General features: G+C 38.8%; 2 protein-coding genes across 2 annotated transcripts in view; one reads left to right on the top strand and one right to left on the bottom strand.

Annotated features, from left to right (window-relative positions):
* LOC129717234 (uncharacterized) overlaps positions 1–26565 on the top strand; it is a 48068-nt gene that overhangs the window by 13149 nt on the left and 8354 nt on the right. The window lies entirely within an intron of this gene.
* Positions 1–26565, bottom strand: part of LOC129718528 (uncharacterized) — a 36273-nt gene that overhangs the window by 6336 nt on the left and 3372 nt on the right. The window contains exons 3-6 of the mRNA XM_055669388.1: positions 20560–20628; positions 20327–20425; positions 20101–20261; positions 19825–19930 (exon numbers count right to left, since the gene is read on the bottom strand). Of these exons, the coding sequence (XP_055525363.1) occupies positions 19825–19930; positions 20101–20261; positions 20327–20425; positions 20560–20628 (435 nt within the window). The remainder of the gene's footprint in view (positions 1–19824; positions 19931–20100; positions 20262–20326; positions 20426–20559; positions 20629–26565) is intronic.

Below are 26565 nucleotides of genomic sequence, written 5' to 3'. Positions count from 1 at the left end.
AGATCGGTTGTCGTCGTACAGCGAGCCCCATAGCGAACAGTGAGAATTAAAATCTCCCAATATCAGAAAAGGCGCGGGAAGCAACTCTGCTATATCAGTGAGATGCCTCTGTTCAATCCGCGCGGATGGAGGGATATATAACGAAACAAGGCATAGGTCTTTTCCATTCATATTCGTTTGAATGGCAACGACTTCAATATTGGAGATCGAGGGGAGGAAGATTCTGAAAAAAGAATAGCACTTTTTGATCCCAAAAAGTACCCCTCCACCGTGTGAGTCTCGATCTCGACGAATTATGATAAAATCGTGGAAATTGAGTTGATCGTTTGAATTGAGAAAAGTTTCACAGAGCGCATATGCGTCACGATTGTATGTATTTATCAAATGAGAAAATAGATCGAATTTGGGGATAATACTTCTGCAATTCCACTGCAATACAGTGATAAAATTCCTAACCTCTTTCGCCGTATTAGTCATTGAAAGATATGATAGCTGAAATGAGGGGCCAGGTTGCTGCTAGTTGCATCAAAAAGGTTTTCACTGTGGGAAGAAGGGCAAGAAGAATATTTTGTAGGGGATCTGGTATGTTGAATGTTTTAAATATCCAGTCCACAATATCAGAAAATTTTATGAACCCTGTTTCTTTTCTATCTTCTGATAGTGCCCCAGGAAGCGGTGGGTACTCCTGGTTTGATTTGAATTGAAAATGATGTAAAATGATTTTTTTTATAGGGGGGGGGGGGGTGAGTTTGTAATGATTTATTTATGTACTAAAATATCTATTCAGAACTAGTATTGTGTGTTCTGCCACAAATGGTGACATTTCAACACTATTATATATATTTGTACGCTTTTTAGTATTATTGAATGTTATTAGCTTTCGCAGTTAAGATAATGTAATTGTAGGAAAATTATCAAACCTACTTGTCAAGAAAAAAAAGGAATAAAAGGAATAAAACGAAACTTAAATTAAACTTTAAATAAACTTGAAACTATTTTACTGATTATAAAGTGAGCTAATCGTTGCAATTGAGGATTGCATTTTTGTCGGAATTTGTTGATAATTTGGCTTGACATATTTTCTACATTAGTGAGCCTATGTAGCTCGTTCGTGCTAAACCAAGGAGGACGCTTCAGAATCATTTTCAAAAGTTTATTCTGAATCCTTTGAAGTGTCTTCTTCCTGGTTGCACAACAACTTGTCCAGATGGGAACTGCATATAACATTGCTGGTCTAAATATTTGTTTGTAAATTAACAGTTTATTCTTGAGACAAAGTCTAGAATTCCTGTTGATAAGAGGATATAAACATTTGATATACTTATTGCACTTTGACTGGATATTTTCAATGTGCTCCTTGAAAGTAAGATTCTTATCATAAATTAGCCCTAAGTATTTAACTTGATCAGACCAATTTAAGACTACACCGTTCATCTTAATAACGTGTTTATGGGTGGGTTTGAGAAATGAAACTCTTGGCTTATGAGGAAAAATAATTAACTGTGTTTTAGAAGCATTAAGGGAAATCTTCCATTTTTGTAAGTATGAAGAAAATATATCTAAACTCTTTTGAAGCCGACTGCATATAACACGAAGGCTTTTTCCTTTTGCGGAAATGCTTGTATCGTCACAAAACAGAGATTTCTCACAACCTGGTGGTAAATCAGGAAGATCAGAAGTAAAAATGTCATATAAGATTGGGCCCAAGATACTCCCCTGAGGCACACCAGCTCTAACAGGCAATCTATTAGATTTACCATTTAGATAGTTAACCTGGAGAGTGCGGTCAGTTAAATAACTTTGTATCATTTTTGTGAGGTAAAGCGGAAAACTGAAATTTGACATTTTAGCTATTAAACCTTTATGCCAAACACTGTCGAATGCCTTTTCTATATCTAGAAGAGCAGCTCCAGTCGAATAGCCTTCAGATTTATTAGTTCGAATCATATTTGTTACTCTAAGTAACTGATGAGTAGTGGAATGCCCATGGCGAAAACCAAACTGCTCATATGCAAAAATTGAGTTCTCATTAATATGTGTTATCATTCTATTAAGAATTATTCTTTCAAAAAGTTTGCTAATAGAGGAAAGTAAACTAATTGGTCGATAACTTGATGCCTCAGCTGGATTCTTTTCTGGTTTTAAAATTGGAGTGATTTTGGCATTTTTCCATTTCGTAGGAAAATGTGCTAGTGAAAAGCATATGTTAAAAATTTTTACCATGAAATTTAAAGAGTTTTCGGGAAGTCTTTTGATGAGGATATAGAAAATCCCATCATCTCCTGGTGCTTTCATGTTTTTGAATTTTTTGAGAATCGTTCGCACCTCATTCAAGTTTGTCTCCAATACATCTTCTGGCATGGCATAAGAACACCCTTCGACGGGATCGTCAGATGTGCCCTCATCGGTTGGCAAAAAGGAAAAGATGTTTCCTGTCGAGGGTGGCTCAGCCCTCTTAAGCATTTCTGCAAAAGAGCGCTTTGATCGTTCCTTGAGGAAACGCTTAATTTTTTCCTCGCGCTGTTTGTACGCGGGACACGCCGAAAGCTCATGCCGAGTTCCCTCGCAGTAGACAGTTTTCAGTTACCTCACTGCAAGCGGTCTCAGCATGATTGCCTCCGCACTTGCTGCAGCGTGCCTTGTTGCAGCAGTAGGTGGCTGTATGATCTAACTGCTTGCAGTTTTGGCAATGAATGACCTGTACAGGCAGACGAACCCTGTCCAAAGAGATGTAGTTCGGCAGTGCAGATCCGGCGAATGTTACACGGAAGGAATCCGAAGGGAGGAATTTCTTCTTCCCTTCTTCGATGAATACTGAATGCAATTGCTTGACATCCAGTATCTTTACATCTTGAATCTTGAAGCAGCCAACCCCGTGACGCAAAATGTCATCGACCGTGAGGCTTCCTCCGGTAACCACACCGTCGATCTCCACGTCCTTGGCAGGGATGTACACGCGGTACTCTCTTGTAAAGAGCTCGTAGCTAGCAATTTCATTTGCTTGCTTCAAGCTACTCACGACAACTCGCAGTTTGTTCGGCCTCACCTTCGTAATCTCGGTTACGGCCGAAAACTGTTTTGCCAGGTCCTTGCCAATTTGGATGATATTCAAAGGTTTTTTTTATGGGTCGGAATTAAACAACGTAGGAACCGCTAGCGGCATCTGGGTAAGCTTTTACCCGTATTTCCGGTACCCTTGGCACAGGGCTAGGTAGCGGGGATGGTACAGGGAAAGGTAGAGGGGAATTGATGGGGGATATTTCAATCTCCTCCCCATTTGTTTCCACCTCTAGGAAAAGTTCCACGTTGTCCATTTTTGCGGGAGCGTTACGCTCTACCGCACACAAACGATAAATATTCGAATATAAGGGGGATCAAATAATTGGTATTAAATATAAAAAAGTAGGAGGGTGGTATTCAAGACACGACCGCATGACGTTGGACTACGGTATTCTTATATTCCATTAATACAAATAATAGAGAGAATTGCAACTCTTGTATTTCATTCTGTGCCGAACACGCATCAGTACTGGACGTGTTTGGTGATCGGTCCGATAGAGTATAAAACAAAAGACGTGTGAACAAGTGTTGGCATTGTTTGCCTGGTCGAGTGAAATAAATCCGGGTTCAAGGTCGTTCCTTTGTGCAACTGTTTCGCATCGTGACTGCCAGCTGGTGCGTAAGCCGATTTGGCTGCTGGCTGGATTGTGCTACAGCAGTGGACGAGACACAAACGAGGAAAAAGAAGAAGCCATCAGTGTCAGCGAGTCGTATCGCTGTGTGGAGTGATCTCACACCTGGCTCGCTGCTGGTGGCTGTTTGGTGCTGCTGTATTGGTGCTGCTGGCTGTAACGGCTGCTACTTCGAACGATCGGACAACCAACCTTACTGGAAGGGAGAAATAAAAAGGTACGTGTTCTTGTCAGCGCTAGTGCGCTAAACATAGCGCGATGGATGTAGATCCCTCGCCTCCCGCGCCACCATCCCCGAACCCCTCTGACCCTGACCCTTCTGTTACCCCCTCCCCTGTTCATTCTTCAGTCCCCCCTCGCCCCAGGCTTTACCCAGACGGAGCCCAGGGCAGCTATACTGTTTATTTTCGGCCAAAGGCAGGACCGAAATCGAAAAAGTTGAACCTCTTGCAGATTTCTAAAGACCTGACGAAGGAGTACAAGGGCGTGACCGAAATTTCCAAGGTCCGGCCTAACAAGCTCCGTGTCGTGGTCGGTAACCTGAAAGAGGCCAACGATATAGCTTGCTCTGAGCTCTTCACACGCGAGTATCGCGTTTACATACCCGCACGAGACGTGGAGATCGACGGTGTCATAACCGATTCGAGTCTGTCCGTCGAGTGTATACTGCAAAGTGCCAAAGGGTGCTTTAAGAACAAAACGTGTCCCGAAGTAAAGGTGCTCGACTGCAAGCAATTGCGGTCAGCATCGATCATCGGTGGCAAAACAGTATACACTCCGTCAGACTCGTTTCGAGTTACGTTCGCCGGGTCTGCACTACCAAGCCACGTCTCGATCCACCGGGTTCGTCTCCCTGTGAGGCTCTACGTGCCCCGCGTCATGAACTGCCTGAATTGCAAGCAGTTAGGCCATACAGCCGCCTACTGCTGCAATAAGGCACGTTGTGGCAAGTGTGGGGAGTCTCATGCGGAAGATTCTTGCAGTGTTAACGCTGAAAAGTGTATTCACTGCGGAGAAAATCTGCATGAGCTCTCGACATGTGCGGTGTACATGCAGCGCAGGGATAAAATAAAACGGTCTCTCAAAGAGCGTTCAAAGCGTTCCTACGCTGACATGCTGAAGAAGACCGTTACCACTTCTCCCGTTACTTCGAACCCCTTCGATCTGTTGCCCTCTGAGGAAACCGATTCTGACGATTCACCAGCGGGAGCATCTTACGCCAATCCTGGGGAGTCTAGAAAGAGGAAAAGTGTTTCCTCTCCTAAACTTCCCAGAAAAGGTCCTAAGATTTCTCAAAGTGAAATGAAGGTTACAAACAAACCAAACAGTGCTGCGGAAAAACCGAAGCAAACTCCTCCTGGGCTGGCAAATTTAAAGTCCCAGAAGGAGTTCCCAGCACTGCCAGGAACATCTAAAACCCCAGTTGCTCCTTTTACACTCCCAGTTGATGAAACAAACTCTGGATTAGTGAAATTTTCTGACATTGTGGACTGGATTTTTGAAACTTTCAATGTACCCGATCCAATTAAAATTTTTCTTACAGCATTCCTCCCAACAGTTAGATCATTTTTGAAGCAGTTGACTGCCCAATGGCCTCTCCTTGCAGCGATTGTATCCTTCGATGCCTAATTCAACTGCGTATATGAAGGATTCTATCTCTGTCTTACAGTGGAATTGTAGAAGTATTTTACCAAAAATTGATTCGTTTAAAGTTTTGATAAATAAAAACAAATGCGATGCATTTTCCCTTTGTGAAACTTGGCTTACTTCAAATATTGATCTCAACTTCCATGATTTTAATATTATTCGCCTTGATCGAGACACCCCATATGGAGGAGTACTTTTAGGGATTAAAAAGTGCTATTCTTTCTATCGTATTAACCTCCCCTCGATTCCAGGCATCGAAGTTGTCGCATGTCAAATGACAATACAAGGTAAAGAGCTTTGTATTGCCTCAATATATATTCCCCCCAGAGCACAGGTTGGGCAACGGCTGCTCTTTGATTTAATAGAACTTCTTCCCTCGCCACGTTTGATTTTGGGAGACTTCAACTCTCATGGCGTGGCTTGGGGTTCCCCATACAATGATAACCGCTCCTCTTTAATCTATAACCTTTGCGATGACTTCGACATGACTATTTTAAACAACGGTGAAATGACACGTATCCCGAAACCTCCAGCGCGCCCAAGCGCTTTGGATCTATCCTTATGTTCGACGTCGCTACGGTTGGATTGCACATGGAAGGTAATCCTCGATCCTCACGGTAGCGACCATCTGCCTATTCTTATTTCAATTACTAACGGGTCAACTCGCATGCGACCAATTGACATTCCGTATGACCTCACACGAAATGTCGATTGGAAGTTATACGAGGAAATGATTTCAAAAGCGGTCGAGTCGATTCAACATCATTCACCACTTGAAGAATACAACCTCCTCGCGGGCTTGATTCTCGACGCCGCGTTGCAAGCCCAAACGAAGAAATATCCCGGCGTAACGATCAAAGAACGGCCTCCCACTCCGTGGTGGGACCAAGAGTGCTCCGATGTCTACACGCAAAGATCCGACGCGTTTAAGGCCTACCAGACGGGAGGTATACCTGGCGACTATTTACGGTATTCGGAGCTTGATACCAAGCTTAAAAGCTTGGCTAAAGCAAAGAAACGTGGATATTGGCGTCGGTTCGTGAACGAGACGTCGAGGGAGACATCGATGAGCACTCTTTGGAACACAGCCCGAAGAATGCGGAATCGCGTAACGGTCAACGAAAGCGAGGAGTCTTCAAGTAGGTGGATATTTGATTTTGCCAGGAAAGTATGTCCGGACTCTGTTCCTGAGCAAAATATTGTTCGCGATGCGTCTCCGGGCCACGACGCGATAGAATCACCTTTTACGATGGCAGAACTTTCAGTTGCCCTCCTGTCCTGTAACAATAACGCGCCTGGATTAGATAGAATCAAATTCAACTTGTTGAAGAATCTACCCGGCAATGCCAAGAGGCGCTTGTTGAACTTGTTCAATAAGTTCCTGGAGCAAAACATTGTACCGCAGGTTTGGAGGCAAGTGAAGGTGATCGCCATCCAAAAACCAGGGAAACCAGCTTCTAATCACAACTCTTATAGGCCGATTGCAATGCTATCCTGTATCCGGAAATTGATGGAAAAAATGATACTCCGTCGTTTAGACCACTGGGTCGAATCAAATGGTCTACTATCAGAAACTCAATTTGGCTTCCGCCGTGCCAAAGGGACGAATGATTGTCTTGCGTTGCTTTCAACAGATATTCAGCTGGCGTATGCTCGTAAAGAACAAATGGCGTCTGCGTTCTTGGACATTAAGGGGGCTTTTGATTCCGTTTCTATTGACATTCTTTCGGGTAAACTTCACCGACAAGGATTTTCTCCAATTTTGAACAATTTTTTGCACAACTTGTTGTCCGAAAAGCACATGCATTTTACGCATGGCGATTTGGCAACTTTTCGCATTAGCTACATGGGTCTTCCCCAGGGCTCATGTTTAAGCCCCCTTCTTTACAACTTTTATGTAAATGACATCGACGAATGTCTGGCAAATTCATGCACGATAAGACAACTTGCAGACGACAGTGTAATCTCTGTTACAGGAGCCAAAGCTGCCGATTTGCAAGGACCATTGCAAGATACCTTGGACAATTTGTCTGCTTGGGCTTTACAGCTAGGTATCGAATTCTCTCCGGAGAAGACTGAGATAGTAGTTTTTTCTAGGAAGCATGAACCTGCTCAGCTTCAAACACAATTAATGGGTAAAACGATTTCTCAGGTTTTGGTACACAAATATCTTGGTGTCTGGTTCGACTCTAAAGGCACCTGGGGTTGTCACGTGAGGTATCTGATGAAAAAATGTCAACAAAGAGTGAATTTTCTTCGTACAATAACCGGACAATGGTGGGGAGCCCATCCAGGAGACCTTATAAGGCTTTACCAAACAACGATATTGTCTGTTATTGAATACGGGTGTTTCTGCTTCCGCTCCGCAGCAAACACACATTTGATCAAACTGGAGCGAATACAATATCGTTGTTTGCGTATCGCCTTAGGTTGCATGCAGTCGACCCATACGATGAGTTTGGAGGTTTTAGCTGGAGTACTACCATTGAAAAACCGCTTCTGGAGCCTGTCTTCTCGTATTCTAATCAAATGTGAGGTCTTGAACCGTCCCGTGATTGAAAATTTTGAAAGGTTAATCGAACTTAATTCTCAAACCCGTTTTATGACATTGTATTTCAATCACATGTCCCAAAATATTAACCCTTCTTCGAATATTCCAAATCGTGTTGACTTATCAAATACTTCTGATTCTACTGTGTTTTTCGATACATCCATGATAGAAGAAACTCGTGGAGTCCCGGATCATTTACGCGTGCAGCAGATCCCTAAAATTTTTTCCAATAAATATCGAAACATCAACTGCGACAATATGTACTACACTGACGGATCACTTCTTGATGGGTCCACTGGCTTCGGTATCTTCAATAACAATTTAACCGTCTCCCATAAGCTCGATAATCCTGCTTCTGTTTACGTCGCAGAATTAGCTGCAATTCAGTACACCCTAGGGATTATCGAAAAAATGCCCACGGACCATTATTTCATCTTTACGGACAGTCTCAGTTCCATTGAGGCTCTCCGATCGATGAAAGATGTTAAGCACTCTCCGTATTTCCTGGGGAAAATACGGGAACATCTGAGTGCTTTATCCGAAAAATCTACTCAGATTACCTTAGCGTGGGTCCCTTCTCACTGCTCGATACCGGGTAATGAGAAAGCGGACTCTTTGGCTAAGGTGGGCGCAACAAACGGTGATATTTATGAAAGACCAATTGCCTTTAATGAATTTTTCGCACTTGTACGTCAGAATACGATCATCAGTTGGCAAAATGCTTGGACCAGAGGGGAATTGGGAAGGTGGTTACATTCCATAATCCCCAAAGTATCGACGAACCCGTGGTTCAAGGGGTTGGATGTAGGTCGGGATTTCATTTGCGTGATGTCCCGGCTTATGTCCAATCACTATAGATTTGACGCGCTCCTCCGTCGTGTTGGGCTCGGGGAAAGTGGTATCTGTGCCTGTGGTGAAGGTTATCACGACATAGAGCATGTGGTTTGGTCATGCCCTGTACACCGTGACGCCAGGTCTAAATTAATAGCTTCCCTGCAGGCCGAGGGTAGACAGCCGGCTGTTCCTGTTCGTGATGTCTTGGCGAGCCGTGACCTATCCTACATGTCCCTTATATACGTTTTCCTGAAATCCATCCACGCCCCAGTCTAGTCCCGTTCCCCTCCGTCTACACCCAACAAAACGACAAGAACACGTTTGAACCTTAGGCACAAAACCAGCAACCAGACCCCGCACAACAGAACCAGGACCCAAGGACTACGAGCCTCTGTCCCAACTCACGACATCGTGGCTCAGCAGAACGAATCCATACATGCCATTCGACGATTATCAGACGACCATTGAACAACAAAACACTGATTGGAAATCCCATGCTAGTTTTAAGTTAGACTTAATTTCAGCTCGTAGTCGGCAGCGAGGATAAAAAATTTGCTTTAGTTTTTAAGTCATCAGATATAATTGGCGCCGTTAAACATTAAATTGTATTTGTGCCGTGTCAAATAAATGTTATGTGAAGAAAAAAAAAAAAAAAAAACTCTTGTATTTGCTGCAATTTTATCTAGCAGTGCATTTCTGAATGCTGAGACGTTAAAACGTTATAAATAATAATATATACTAAAAGAATGGATATCTGTTATTTAATCGCTGTCATTTCATACATATTCGAATCAAACCTTTGTTTGTAGCTGCACTACCAAGACAATCATTTAATTGAGCGAATTCGTAAAATTTTCCTATCTAAGCAAAAAGCAAACTTAACGAAACTATCTGAAATTGGAGCTCAGAACGATTCAAACGAAAATTTTAAATTTAAAAATTGTTTAACATTAAATCGATAAAACTCATGCTAGGTTAGCTCCAGCTCAGCATATAACTTCATGTATTTTAAAAAAACGTTTATTTCAATAAATTAATATAGCAAGAGCTCCATTACACGTTTTTCGGTAGTTGTTATCAAGGTTTTGGCGAGTGACAGGAAAATATCTTAACTTCTTCAATTGTGATCTAGAACATTTCTAATTGTTTTTTTTATTTTTCACGATAGCGACAAGCTTGTTTCTTTCTTTGTGTGCGAGGAACAAAATCAAAACTGCGCACCAAGACACAAAAACGAAAATTAAATGAATGCTCATTGAGAAAACTTGCAACTCTTTTTACCAATAATTTATGATACTCAAAAGAACCTGTTTTGATCTAAATGGAATTTCTAGTAAATAAGTGTTGATCATTCATAGGCAGTAATTTTTCCTCGATGGATAAAGACTGGCTGAAGAAGTTAAAATCGCTGCTGTAAAATCAAATTCACAACTGTGTTCGTTAAGACGTTTTAGTATTTTTAATGACAATAATAATCTGAGATAAACACCCGCTATAGTTATCCCCACACATGCTATAACTATCTATACACACGATAAAACTATTCATACACACGCTGTAGCTACTATTCATACACACGCTATTCCTATCCATACATCCGATGCAACTATCTAAACACACGCATAAGCTATCCAACCATGTGCTATTACTATCCATACATACGCTATAACTAATCATTGCACACGCAGCAGCTATCCACACACACGCTCAGCGTTGTCAACCCTCCAGGTTTTCCTGGATATCTCCAGCAAAACAGCTGAAGGTTGAATATTTCTAGTTTTTTGAAAATTGTTCCAGTTTTATCCAGTTTTCTGTTCATCACCACATTTTTTGAACTCATTCCCATTACATGTATGGTCTTTTCAGGGTTTTGTGCATTCATGCGCCTCGGTTGTAAGATTTTATTCGAAATCTACTCAATTTCAAGTACGCCAGTGACAATGATCTCCATGTGTAACCAATTTTCTCTCAGCCTTTTTGGTTACATGCAATAATACGGTGCAGAATTTTCGAACCGAAAATCAAATAAATTTATATAAAAGCTTTCAATTTATATATCCAGTTTTCTCCAGTTTTTTATTTTGAGTTCTTCCAGCTTTTTATAAAAAAAGGTTGGCATCGCTGCACACGCTATAACTTTCCGTACACACGCTGGAGATATACACGCAATAGCCATAATATGCTACACATGCTATGTCTTACACACGCTAAAGCTAGCCATACACACGCAACAGCTTTAGCTATCGACACACATGGGTTGGTTAGCTATCATTCCATCATTGCAAATGTCATAGCTATGTAGATGCACATACGCTATATGTGCACACTGCACACACACTAAATGGCGGTAGCTTTTCCAGTGGCGGTGCTGGCTCGTGCAGTTTCTGGCTGTTTTTACCCAACGATATCTGAATTGGATTACCGCTGGTGGGGTCCAACTCAGATCGAAGAGGAACCGAACTGAATGAAGAAATGCAGCTGCCCACTACCTAGGGTTACCATTTGGTCGGAGACAAAAATCAGGACAAATTTTTTCCAGCAAAAAATTTATCGAAGCTATTGTCATTTTTATGTGGTTACAATAAATAAAACAGGTAATTTGAGATCTGCTTTTGAAAATACGCTAAAAGACTCATATTTAACGTATTTCTCTAACGATTCAATTTTGCAAATTTGATTTTTTCAAGCGTTAGTAGATACCTTAAAATATGCAACACTAGTCAACTGTTTGAAATAAACTTAATAATTGTCAAAAAACGTTTAACGGTTAACGACTAAACAATTTCTCTCGTCAAGATTCAACCAAAGAAAAAATTCGTTCGAAATTTTCTTCCCAGAGTCAAGATGAAAGTACTGAACAGTTTGCTCCTTTTTTGAATATCCGGCATCATTCAGAAAAATCAGGACAAATGCTCTAGTATGAAAAATAAATCAGGACGCTCCAAATGGGGCTCAAAATCAGGACATGTCCTGCTAAATCAAGACGGATGGTATCCCTACCACTACCTCCGCCGCTGTTGTCTGATACCACCGCTCTGGTTCTGCTGCAGCTGAGTTTCGCCACTGGAATCAGTCACCGCTGCTGATTATTCAAGACCGTTCTAGTGGCCTTCCACTTGTTAACTGATGACTGCTATAATTGATTGATTTCTTTTTAAGGGACTTCAACCCCAAACGGCCATTCGTCCCTATGACTGCTATGAGACGACGCAGGCTATTATATAGCCCAAAGCAAAAATCCATTCGCGAGCAAAAGAGAAGCGAGCTTGTGATTGGTTGAATGTGCACGACTTTAAACACAACCTTCAACTAGTTTAGTATCGAAAACATATTTAAATTATTATATGCCAATCTTGCGCAGTATTTCCCCTATCAATCAAGCCATTGGTGTTTAGAATCTGTTCAGTGGTAATGATAAAAGAAGCATTTTAAAACGGTGTTGAAACACCTGTTGCAGCTACCGAAAGCGAGCTCGTTATTGGTTGAAAGCTGCGAGACTGTTCACAAAGTCAGATCGGTTGTATCCGTTAGTGTCGCCTGTGCTTGTGAAGAGAGGTGGTGATTGGTTGCTCGGTATGATTTAGACAATCGATGTGATTTATCAATTTTTCAATAGTGTATCTCGAACAATAGGTTATTTTTGTTACATAAATTTAACCGTGAAAGAATTTCTGATCGGTTGATGCCAAATTCCGGTCGGTTGATGCCTCGAAATTCTGAAAAGAAATGACTGATATATAAGCGCTTAAAACCTGACCACTTTTTCCTGGTTTTCCCTGGTTGAATTACTAGATTTTCAAATTCAGGCGCCTAACTTCGATATAGACGTTAGTCCAACGTCAACAATTTTTCAAACTACGATGGATCAAATGAAAATAAGACAATCGTATTGGGGACGAAAAATAATACTAATAATAATTATACTAATAACAATAATAATAATTCTAATAAAAATAATTTTAAAGTAAATACTTCACCGAACGTCTAGGTCTGTTGTCTACACGACCTCGTGGCTGCTAGTAGGATTAATCGGGAATAGTGTCTCAGCAGAACAAACAATGGTGACACCAAAAGATCCAATTTCGTGTTGTATCACAGTGGCTGTATCTCACATGCAACCTAATAGATGCCACTTCTATTGAATCCACTCACTCAGCCGTATGGAGATCCGTGCTGCTAGCGGGGTACCAGCGGGGCGAGGAAATATTTTTACAGTTATAATCCCAGTTGCGTGACCGGGCCGGCCACTGGCAGGGTAGCCTGCCAGTGCGCAAAAGATGCTTCGGCTGATAAACTGCAGGCTATTGTTGTCGCACAGTGCACAGAGCACAAGGACGAACCGATAAAACAATACCCATCGTACGACAACTCGTCGAATCAAGAGGAGTGAAAACAATATGCGTCTTTTCGAAGCGAAAGCAAAACAACGAATGAAAATCTGACGTAATGTTAGTGCTTAAGAAATAGCGAAATAAAAGAAATGACTCTTAATTTTGAACAATTTAATCACGAGCGATACCAGGAACGTTCAATAGTACGATACCACATTTAAATCATGTTGAGGCAATATAAAGCAGGTATAGTTTTAAAAAGTCTGTGAATTTCTTTTCTTTCCAAAACTTTTGAACCACATATCAAATTGTTATGAAGTTTGTTATTTGTAAGTTTGAGAGATGACTCGTTCGTATGACACTAGTTATGTTCAAATAAGTCGTGTAATCTTAGTGATAATAGACTTTCGTTGTTATTACAATTTAATACATAACGGTTGCTTAAGTTCGATTATAATCAAATGAAAAGGGAAGGTATAGGGCAGCCAAATATTGAAACCCCGTGCTCAATCATAATTCATCAGTTAACCCCTAACTAGCCCGTTCATCTGATATCAATATTGTTCAAATCGGTTATGTAGTTTCTAAGATAATGAAGTTTCGTGATTTTCACATTTCGATACATTACAGACGAAGTTACAGTCCGATTACAGCAAAATTCAGCTCGTTCATTTGAAATTAATTTCGTTCAAATCGGTTGTGTAGTTTCTGAGATATTGATGTTTCGTGATTTTTACATTTTGATACATATCCTTTAATCTAGAAACCCGATTACAATAAAATTCATAAAGGTCTTATGAGGCAATTATACCTTTCATTTGCAATTAATTTTATTGAAAGCGGTCCAGCCATCTCTGAGAACATCGAGTGAGATTGGGAGAGCGTTACACACACACACACACACATACACACACACATACAAAAAATGCTCAGCTCGTCGAACTGAGTCGAGTGATATACGACATTCGGCCCTTTTGAGCACTTTTATACCTTTAGTTTTTGCAGTGATTGCTATACCTCTCTAGGAGAAAGGCAAAAAGAAATGACTTTTAATATCGAACAATTTCATCACGAGCGATACCGGGAACGTTCAAATAGTACGATACCACATTTAAATTATTTTGAGCCCATATATATCGATCGAAGCAGGTATAGTTAGTAGTTAGTAGTCTTTGAATTTCTCTTCGTTCCATGACTTTTGAACCACATATCAAGTTGTTATGAAGTTAGTTACTTGTAAGTTTAAGAGATAACTCGTTCGTATGACACTAGTTATGTTAAATAAGTCGTGTAATCTTTGAGGTAATAGACTTTCGTTTGATATTACAATTCAATACATAACGGTTGCTTGAGTTCGACTATAATCGAATGAAATGGAAACGTATAGAGCAGCCGAATTATGAAACCACTTGTTCAATCATAATTCATCAGTTAATCCTTAACTAGCCCGTTCATCTGATATCAATATTGTTCAAATCGGTTGTATAGTTACTGAGATAATGATGTTTCGTAATTTTCACGTTTCGATACATTACAGACGAAGTTGTAGTCCGATTACAGTTAAATTCAATAGGGTGTTATGAGGCAGCTGGAACTTTCATTTGACACTAATTTAGTGAAAATCGGTTTAGCCATCTCTGAGAAAAGTGAGTGTGTTTAAATAGTCTTGTGAATATTTTACTTTTCATAGCTGGATTTCACATTTTTAAACATAACAGGCAAAGTAAAAGTCCGATTGCGAAAAAAATCAAGAGGATCTTATGTGGCAACTAGACCTTCCATTTGACTTCGATTTCATGAAAATCGGTTCAGCCATCTCTGAGAAACATGAGTGAGATTAAATAGTCTCGAGAACACGTTTCTTTCCATAACTTTTGAACCACATGTCCAATCTTTATGAAATTTAAAAGTTAAGGGTTTTTTAGGTAGTCCATTCATTTGAAATCAATTTTAGTCAAATCGGTTGTGTAGCTTCTGAGATATTGTTGTTTTGTAATTTTTACATTTTGCTACATAACCTCTAAACTAGAAATCCGATTACAATTAAATTCAATAGAGTTTTATGAGACAACTAGACCTTTCTTTTGCAATTAATTCCATGGAAATCGGTCCAGCCATCTCTGAGAAAATCGAGTGAGATTGGGAGAGCGTTACACACACACATACACACACACACACACACACACATACACACACACACACATACACACACACATACACACACACATACAGAAAATGCTCAGCTCGTCGAACTGAGTCAATTGATATACGAGATACGACCCTCTGGAGCACTTTTATACTTTTGGTTTTTGCAGTGATTGCTATACCTTTCGCGGAGAAAGGCAAAAATTGTCTGTCTGTCTGTATGATCCATATAGACTTGGAAACTACTGAACCGATCGACATGTAAATTTGTATGTAAAAGTTTTTGGGACTCTGAAAGGGAGGGTCCCCATACAAACGAGACACAAATTTCTACATAACTCATAAACTAATCAAGTAAATGGAACCAAATTTGGCACGTGGAAGTTTTTGGGGGTAAGAAATGTTTCTATAGTACGATCCGCCATCCTTTGGGTAGGGGCGAAACACACATTTTTGCATGACTCTAAAATTAATCAAGCAAATGGAACCAAATTTGGCATGTGAAAATTTTTGGGGGCGAAAGATATTTCCATGGTAGTTTGTCACCTCATTATCTTCTGGAAGGGAGAGATACCATACAAATAACACACAAATTTCTGCCCAACTGAGGAACTAATCATGCAAATGGAACCAAATTTGGCATGAGAAAATGTTTGGGGCAAAAAATACTTTCATGATGGTTCGACCCTCCTTCCTCTTCAAAAAGAAAGGGGTACCATACATATAAAACACAAATTTCTACACAACTCGAGGACTTATCGAGCAAATTTGGCATTTGGAGGTTCTTGGGGGCAAAAAATGTGTCTATGATGGTTTGCACCCCTCCCTACTTTGGAAGCAGGGGGGCTGTAAAACAGCCAAAAGTTATTTGGTCATCCAATATGGGTATTTGCGTAATCACTATGATGCATAGAAGCCAAAAATCGACCACAGACATAATTTTAAATTCCAAAATGGCGATTTCCGGTTTCTAAAAAACAAACTAAACGGTTTCTAAAAAAATGGCAAAATACTATTAAGAGGTCAGAAATTAATCACATGTCACACGCTATGTTTAACCCTTTCCCGCTCATGGTGACTCTAAAGCAACAAGAATTATAATCATCATATCTTGACATAAAATAGTTTGTTGTGCTTACGATTGTTTCATAAACTTTTATATGCTGCCTCAGAGCATCACTGGGCATTTTCTTCAAATTGACAGTAATTTTAGTTAGTCTACAAAGTGTTCAGTTTGAATTTTCTCGCGAAGCTATAAATTTTAATAATAACCTTGTGAGCGGGAGAGGGTTAAAGAAGGTTTTTATACAAAGTAAATGTACCTAAAATGTTTCTCCGTAAAATTATAGTTTCAGGCCTCTAGTTTCAAAATATGAACACCGGAAAATATTTCATCGGTGAAAAATTTTTTTTCCTCGATTTTTCATTTTTTATTTAACAAAATTACACATTGATTTTTAAAAAAAATCTAGGAACAAGGTATCCAAAATTTGAAAACAACTTTTTTTTCCGCCTAAATTACTGAAATTTTCGTATGAAAACATCCTTTCTACGTTAATCCAGCTTCAGTAATTTTAAGCGGAAATGTTGTTTTCAGATTTTGGATACCTTGTTTCTAGATTTTTTAAAAACCAGAATGTGTAATTTTGTTAAAAATGAAATGAAAAATCGAGGAAAAAACAAATTTTCACCGATGAAATATTTTCGGGAGCTCATATTTTGAAACTAGAGGGCTAAAACTATGATCCTACGGAGAAACATTTTAGGTACATTCATTTTGTATAAAAACCTTCTTTAAACATAGCGTGTGTTATTTTGAAATTCAAAATGACGACTTCCGGTGTCTGGAAAACAGCCGAAAGTGACAAAGCCTGGTAGTTCCGTAACCATGATGATGCACAAATACTAAAAATCTATCTCAGACGCCCGTTTGAATGCTGGAATCGTGACTTCCGGTTTCTGGAAAACAGCCAAAAATAACCGAATGTCATCAAGTATGGGTATTTTTAGAATCGAGGTGATGTACAAAAGCTGAAAGCCAAGGATGTTTTCGTTCCGATAGAACCAATTATTTCGAACGATTTTTCTTTTAAATTTGAACGTATCCAATACCTGATTCGTTATGCATTTGCAGACTATAAACAAATTGGAAGTTAAATATTTGGATGCAGGTGGAATCAATTTAGAGTGTTTGAAATCATTAAAATAAAAAAATGGGCGAAACTAGGTTTGCTTGGAACGGCAAGTTGATCTATAAAAATCAGGTCATTGAATTATGCACAGTGGGAAGGAATTACCACTCCCAGTCGTTCTTTTAGTTGATTCATTGTGCATCTTGAGTGGCTTGGACCCATCACAGAGTAGCAGCCATTGATATGTATAGTCAGAAGAAAGCCAAGCTAAGCTTTTATTTCTTAAAGTTCGATCAAGTATCGATGTTAAGCTAACAATGTGTAGTTTTTGTAAAAAAAAATTAAATCTTTAAAAAGTGAGTTATTTACGATGTTCAATTCATAATTATTTCATTTTTTACTTTTTTATTGTGTATTGTTTTTGGAACGACTTCAATGCCATTTTTACATTAAGCTAAAAAAAATAATCATGATCCAAAAAAAGTCAGCCTATAGCAGGATTTCGCACCAATTCGACAGAGGGACTGGAAGCTCCCTCTCAGAATTCAACGAAACTTTGTGGGTGTATGGGCCTTACTACCCTAAGCAACATTATATTTTTTCAAAAATTTACTTTACTAACATTCAAAACGGGTTGAAGTTATTTTTATAAATCGATTTATTTGAATAACGACAAGAGATAGAGAAAAGTTGTCAAGGAATGACTTTTTGGGAATTGTCTGGCCTCTCATTTGAAAATCATTGAAGCAATTGAATTTGAAAACCTTCACTAAAACCATTTAGTCAAAAAAACAAAAAGTGATTTTAAAAAACTGGTCATCTCAAACTTTTCTTCAAAATAAGTTGTTGAAATAGACGAATCATTTGCCTAAAATTCTTCTGAAAAATAAAAAAAAAAATCGGCACTCTTAAAGAAACAAAAAAAAAACATGAACATAAAAACAAATTTTTTATCTAAAAAACTTATTTGGAGTAATAATCTGAGATGACCGAAATTTTTAAAATTACTTTTTGTTTTTAGAATTAAGTTTTCTCAGAGTGCGACTGCAATTTGATTTTTTTTATTACATATTTAAATAAAAGTTCTGATAATTCTTTAAAAGCCGTTCTATGACAACTTTCGTCTATTAGATATATCGATTTATGAAAATAACTTCAGCCCTTTTCAAATATTAGTACAGATAAATTTTCGAGAAAAAACATATGCAAAGCTGCTTAGGCTAGTAAGCCCTACATTACCCCAAAGTTCCCTTAGATTCTGAAAGGGGTGCTGTCAACATCTGGTCGAGTAGGCGTGAAATTTTTCCATAGGAACATCTGTGCAAAGTTTCAACCAGATCAAAATGGTGGCTCTATTTTTTTAATTTCTTGTATCCTGTGCAAAGTTCATGTGAGTCATGTTTATTTTACCACAACTCTAAAACGTTTGAATCCTCTTCCTCTAGCGTATGAGTATTCTTGACAGAGGGAAATGCTTACAAATAAAAAAAAATGGTTAAAACACGTGGTTGATCACTCTTTAAAAATATAAAATCAGTAAATGTTTTTTTTTTGCTGCCAAAAAACTTAAATTTATATTGTTTTACATGCATGCATAAGTTTACACTGTAATTTAAGGTTTCTAGAAGAAAACCAATCCAGTACCTTTCATTTACAGTCAAAATTTCAATAATCAGTTCAACGGTCCAAAAATATGTTTTTTTTTTCAAAGTTAATGAAAAAAACTAACTCACTTAATCCAGATTGTTACTGTAATTTGGCCCTTCTTTTTTTCAGCTTCTTGATTATTTTTCGATTTTTTGAAAATGTTCGAATGATAATAACAGGCTATATTTATTTCACCCAGACCCCCAAAATATTCTAGGGCGCTGTTATGTAGAATATCTATTCTCGTTTGTCGACGTCTTATTGGAGTTAGGCTTCCTGGTTCATGGCACATATTTTAGGTGTTACCGTGACTATTTGTTTTTTCCTTATTAGTGTTTGTGTGTTCCGACAACTTAATCTCCTATTAATACGTTTACTTCAGTTTTGAGTTATTTTCTTGAATTGGATTTGATGAAGCAGTGTTTTCATCATATTGTCATCAGAGATTTAATAAGCATTTGACACTTATTCTGATTAGACAGTTATGCTTATTAACCTCTTTAATAGGAATTATCGCTACCTGGTAAACTGAACAGATTGCCTCCCAAAAACAGAACGTAATTCGGTTCAGGTACAAAACGACGAAGACGAAAAAAAACTCTGTTTCACATTAAAATCATTCGATTGGTGAATGAATATCTCATTGGATGGTAAACCAAACCAAGCGGAGAAAAGATTGCCCGTTACGGACGAATGCACAACAAACATTCCTTTGAGGCACAAAATTTGTACACAATTCCTGAACAACAAACTTCTTCCTCTGTAACTATTTTCAACAAAGCTTCATCAATCCTCAGGACAAAATACCCGATCCTCCAACAAACTTGATTATCGACTCCACTTACCATGACACTCTTGTACTTGTCGATGATGGCGTTTTTAAATGAAATTGTTGATAAAACTTTTGGCATCTCTGTCATCGGCTGTTTCTGCTCCAGTTGGCCATCGTCCCTGTCGACAAAGAATGGGGTTTCTCGTGAGCTGAGTGAACGATAGAACTACTCCTCCCGCGATCCCTTGAGTCGGGTTCGTCGAGTGCATCCCGGGCAAGCCCCCGGGAATGGCCAAGGATAGAGTTTAAAACTGAAGGTAAAACGAAGATAAGAAAACAAGCAACTCACAAAACTTTTCGCCCATCGACGAACGTCTGCACCGAGTCACAGTCCAGCCGGGCTACGGTCAAAAAGCATTCTTTGAACATCCACAGCGGAACTGGCGAGGAACCACCGTCCGGCTCTTCGGTCAGCAGCTCGCAAATCATTTCAGCCGTTCGGGCCAAACTCTGCAACGAATGGGGGAGTCATATTCAGTGAACGGTAGCAAATTGACACCGCACGAAGCACTCACGTCACTCAACAGGCCAATGAAGATGGCCACAATCTTCAGCCAGTGCAAATGAGTCCAATCAAGCATACGTAGCAGGGACAGGATGTTAGATAGGTCGTCCTGTTGCAGTGGTTTTATCGACCGTATGAGTTGGCAAAAAGTTAACGTAGAAAATTAGTTTGGCGATGGCTGGTTGAGCATGCCTGATTGTGCAAATATGGTAGAAAGATGTCTATGTCGAAAATGCCACTTACTTCCGGGAGACACAATCCTTGCCATTTTTCCAGCAGCAGGCGTTTTTGCACGAAATAGCCCTTGCCCAGCTGGAATTGAAAGAATAGGTTATTTGCTGGCTCCGTGTTATCTAGGCACAATACTGTATATCATGTAAATATTATTATATATTTCTGTTATTATGATTGTTTGGAAAATAACATGTTCAACAGTGTTATTTGACCAAAAACTAATAAAAATTTATACATGAAATTGTGAACATAAAACAACACTTTTATTATTAGTTAAATATAAAAATATAATATATATATATATATATATATATATATATATATATATATATATATATATATATATATATATATATATATATATATATATATATATATATATATATATATATATATATATATATATATATATATATATATATATATATATATATATATATATATATATATATATATATATATATATATATATAATATACGATAATCCTGCTTCTGTTTACGTCGCAGAATTAGCTGCAATTCAGTACACCCTAGGGATTATCGAAAAAATGCCCACGGACCATTATTTCATCTTTACGGACAGTCTCAGTTCCATTGAGGCTCTCCGATCGATGAAAGATGTTAAGCACTCTCCGTATTTCCTGGGGAAAATACGGGAACATCTGAGTGCTTTATCCGAAAAATCTACTCAGATTACCTTAGCGTGGGTCCCTTCTCACTGCTCGATACCGGGTAATGAGAAAGCGGACTCTTTGGCTAAGGTGGGCGCAACAAACGGTGATATTTATGAAAGACCAATTGCCTTTAATGAATTTTTCGCACTTGTACGTCAGAATACGATCATCAGTTGGCAAAATGCTTGGACCAGAGGGGAATTGGGAAGGTGGTTACATTCCATAATCCCCAAAGTATCGACGAACCCGTGGTTCAAGGGGTTGGATGTAGGTCGGGATTTCATTTGCGTGATGTCCCGGCTTATGTCCAATCACTATAGATTTGACGCGCTCCTCCGTCGTGTTGGGCTCGGGGAAAGTGGTATCTGTGCCTGTGGTGAAGGTTATCACGACATAGAGCATGTGGTTTGGTCATGCCCTGTACACCGTGACGCCAGGTCTAAATTAATAGCTTCCCTGCAGGCCGAGGGTAGACAGCCGGCTGTTCCTGTTCGTGATGTCTTGGCGAGCCGTGACCTATCCTACATGTCCCTTATATACGTTTTCCTGAAATCCATCCACGCCCCAGTCTAGTCCCGTTCCCCTCCGTCTACACCCAACAAAACGACAAGAACACGTTTGAACCTTAAGCACAAAACCAGCAACCAGACCCCGCACAATAGAACCAGGACCCAAGGACTACGAGCCTCTGTCCCAACTCACGACATCGTGGCTCAGCAGAACGAATCCATACATGCCATTCGACGATTATCAGACGACCATTGAACAACAAAACACTGATTGGAAATCCCATGCTAGTTTTAAGTTAGACTTAATTTCAGCTCGTAGTCGGCAGCGAGGATAAAAAATTTGCTTTAGTTTTTAAGTCATCAGATATAATTGGCGCCGTTAAACATTAAATTGTATTTGTGCCGTGTCAAATAAATGTTATGTGAAGAAAAAAAAAAAATAAATATAATATAATAAAAAAAATTTTTAAGTGATTGTAATCTATTTATATAAAAGAGAAGTTTTGTATGTATGTATGTATGTATGTTCCAGCATAACTCTCGAAGGCCTGAACCGATTTCAACCAAACTTGGCATACGTGTTCTTTGTACAAAAGAAGTGGTCATAGAAATATTGACTAGGAAGAGGGGTCACTCTTAAAAATGGAGGGGGTCAAAAGTAATAAATTTTCATATATAATGGAAACCTTTCATTGAAATTTGATGATTTTCGGGTTCTCGGTCATATTTGAAGTCCGGAAGTTAATGTCCAGAGACCGAAACATGATGTTCGATGCCATTTCCAATCCAAGATGGCGGCTTCCGGTGGAAAACGCTCACAAACTCCCCCATGTTGATATTTTCGGAGCAAAAATGAATCTTAAGAATCGGTTATCAGTGTCTGACGATACTTTTGGGCCATTCCTAAACCACGTGGTCATGTTCTGATCATTTTTTAGACCCCCCGTACCCTTCCGTAATCTTTCGTGGTCTTTTGGCCAACCCCCCTCCCCTTGCGACTTTAACTATGTAGTCTTTTCAATTGTCAAGTGCCAGTAATTCACTTAAATTTTTACATTTATATTATTAAACTTTCAGTACATTTTATACTTCTAAAATGCAAAAACTGGATTCTTGACTTGGTACATTTTATACTTCTAAAATGCAAAAACTGTATTCTTGACTTCGATCAAATAAGATAAGAGTTCCTAAAATCCAGCTATTTATTTAAAAAAATGTTTTGTATGTATGTATGTATGTTCCAGCATAACTTTCGAATGACTGTACCGATTTCAACCAAACTTGGCATACGTGTTCTTTGTACAGAGGAAGTGGTCATAGAAATATTGGGAAAAGGAAAGGAGAAGGGGGTCTTTTTTTTTTTATTCTCGCTTATTTTCCGTCGGTCTAGTTCCGCCACTGTTGTGGCCAATCACCGACGCCCAGGGAGGCGACTCCACACCCAGGACCCTAACTCACGACCCGTTTATTAACGGACCGGCGCCAACGGCTTTACTTCCTCATGCGATGGAAGGCGTGATCCCAGAGATTTTTCGCCTAAGAAAATCTCCCGGTGTCGGCTAGGATAGAATCTAGACCAGTTGGGTTGGTTGTGAGTGGATCACGCCACCTCACAACCATCAACACCTATGTCGGCGGTGGGATTCGAATCCAGGCGTCGAGCGTGGTTGGCAGAGACGTTACCAACCACACTAGGCCCCCGCTCTAAGGGGGTCTTATTTGATCAGAAAATCAAGTTTTTTCATGCATTATGGGAACTTTCTGAATGAATGCGATAAGTTTTTAGGCCTTTGGTCATATCTGGAGACCGGAAATTGATTTTCAGAGACCGGAACATGATGTCGAAAAGAGAAAGGGGCAGCTATCAAAGAGGAAGGGAGTCTTAATTTATAAGAAAGTTAGGTCTTTTAGTGCCCTATGGGAACTTTTTGAAAAGGTACGATAACTTTCATGCCCTCCTGGCCAGAAGTTGATGTCTAGGGGCCGGAATATGATGTCCAATGTTTTTCTAAAACAAATATGGCGACTTTTGGTTTCTGGGAAGCTGTGTACAACTGTAGAAAACGTATACAAACCTCCAAACATTGGTATTTCCGCAACCATAATGACTTTTAGAAACCAGAAATAAAAGCCCAACGACATTTTTTAAATTCAATATGGCGACTTCCGGCATCAAAATTTTGAGAAAAAGAATATATGGTCTGCAATATGTATATTTTCGATACCAAGATGACGTCCAGAATCCAAATATTCATGTCCGGCGCCAATTTTTAAAGCGTACATGGCGGATTACATTTTCTGGAAAGGTTACTAGAATACAGAAGAAGGCTTGGACGTAATATTGAAACGTTGTTTTAAAATCAATTACGCGATTTCTGCTTTCTGTCAAGCTGTGAAAAAATGAGTAAATTGGTTAAATAATGTTAATATTTCTGGAAAGAGAACTATGTTTAGAAAATGTCAACGGGCGTCCAACGCTATTTTCAAATTCAAGAAGAAAAATTTTCAAATACTCTCTGATATTAGGTTCATAGGTCAGAGCTGACTCCCCAAAACCGAAAATTGGTGTCCGAACGTTTGGTATAGTGAGGGTTGTTTTTCTGCATTGGAAGTTATTCAAAACTTGAGGAAAATGTGGAGATAGTCCCCGTATCTCCAAATTGTTAATTAATTCTGATGAGGCCATCCATTTTCCAACGGAGTTTTTGAATTCACTTGACCCAGCTGGAATGCCTTCGCATCGATTGTTAATCAACGAAAAAGGCTGTATAGAAGCAAGTTTATTACTAAAATAGAAATATTATTTGCAATGATGGGTTGGAAAAAATACCTATATGGAAATATAGAAAATTATAGAAAAGCAGAAATTTTTACACGAGCAAGGCTGGGTACATTCAGCTAGTAATTTATAAAAGTCGTCAATCGAGGCAAACTGCACCCTTGCTACTAAATCTAAACCTTCAATTTAAAACTAAAATTGTTGAAATCAGTCTGGCATGGCTTTGAATTAAAAAAAGTTTTCTGAACACGTTTCTTTTCATAAGTTTCTAACTACATGTTCAATCATCATGAAATTGATTATTTAGGGGTTTTGAAAAAATTCCGTTCATTTGATACCTATTTTGTTCAAATCTGTTGTGTAGTTTCTGAGATGATGGAGTTTCATAACTTTTACATTTTGATACATAACAAACAAAGTTACCGTCTGATTATAATGAAATTCAATAGGGTCTTATCAGGCAACTAGACCTTTCTATTGCAACTTATTTTGTGAAAATCAGTCCATCCATCTCTGAGAAAAGTGGGTGAGTTTAAGCAGTCTTAGAAACATGTTTTTTTCATAGCCTGATTTCCTATTTTGATACATAACAGACAAAGTTACAATCTAATAACAATAAAATTCAATAGGGTCTCATGGGGCAATAAGACCTTCCATATGACATTAATTTTGTGAAAATCGGTCCAGCCATCTCTGAGAAAAGTGAGTGAGTTTAAACAGTGTTTGAAACACATTTCTTTGCATAACGCCTCCCCAGCTGGTCTCGAGGTACGATGCTGGCCTAACAAGCCAGTCGTAGTAGGTTCGAGTCCTGACACGGGAGAGACTGTTAGTGTCAGTAGGATCGTAGCGCTAGCCCCGCAATTGTCCTGTACACTTAACGGTAGGCTGCGAAGTCTGTGTATAGTAAACAGAAGGTCAAGTTCCGAATCGGAATGTAGCACCAAGGCTTTGCTTTGCTTTTTTCTTTGCATAACTTTTGAACTACATGTCTAATCATTACAAAATTATTTTACAAATAGTTAAAAAAACAAGCCCGTTCTTTTGATACCAATTTAGTTCAAATCAGTTGTGTAGTTTCTGAGATAATAAAGTTTTGTGATTTTCACATTTTGATACATAACCTCGAGACTAAAAATCCGATTACAATAAAATTTAATGAGGTCTTATGGGACAACTAGACCTTTCAATTGCAATTAATTCCATGGAAAATCGGTCCAGCCATCTCTGAGAAAATCAAGTGAGATTGAGAGAGCACACACATACACACACAGATACACACACACACACACACACACACACACACACACACACATACACACGCACATACACACACACACATACAGAAAATGCTCAGTTCGTCGAACTAAGTCGATTGATATACAAGATTCGACCCTTTGGGGCACTTTTATACTTTTGGTTTTTTCAGTGATTGCTATACCTTTCTAGGAGAAAGGCAAAAAATCGAGCTCTAATAAACGTAATAACTAATGTTTTCTGATTGTTAGTGCTATGTTAACCCCAGTTCAAGTATGATAATTTTAGATAATTTAGCTACTGAAATTTAGCTAATTATTTGAAGCTTTTGGACTATCAATGCACTGACATATTCGTATCTCTCTGATTTTTTTCAGCTTCATGATATCATTTCGAATTTTCGATAATCTGTGGCAGTTCTAATTGTTTGCTCTCTGATGAAGTATAAATATTTTTAGTAGTTCAGCAACCAGTTATTTCAATTTCAAATTTTTAACCATTTTCCTCACTAAGTGTTCTTAATAACTGGGCTTTACTGATTATAACATCGAGAATAGCCAGAAAATCAAATTATCCAAAAATTACTTGACGACCGAGGAGTCTATTAAATCAAGCAAAAAGAAATTACCTCCTTCGCAATGTTCTATAAGTAATGTAGCATCCAATCTAAAGTTAATTTTTAAACTAAAGAACAGTTCAGCATGCATACGTCTGTTTAACACGCGCCTAAGTTACTGTAAATCTTATTTACCTACTACAGTGAGTTATAATGATTCCTACCGTAACACAATGGTCG

This window comes from Wyeomyia smithii, chromosome 1 (assembly GCF_029784165.1).
Source record: "Wyeomyia smithii strain HCP4-BCI-WySm-NY-G18 chromosome 1, ASM2978416v1, whole genome shotgun sequence".
Classification (NCBI taxonomy): domain Eukaryota; kingdom Metazoa; phylum Arthropoda; class Insecta; order Diptera; family Culicidae; genus Wyeomyia; species Wyeomyia smithii.
This window is presented reverse-complemented; position numbering and strand designations above follow the sequence as displayed.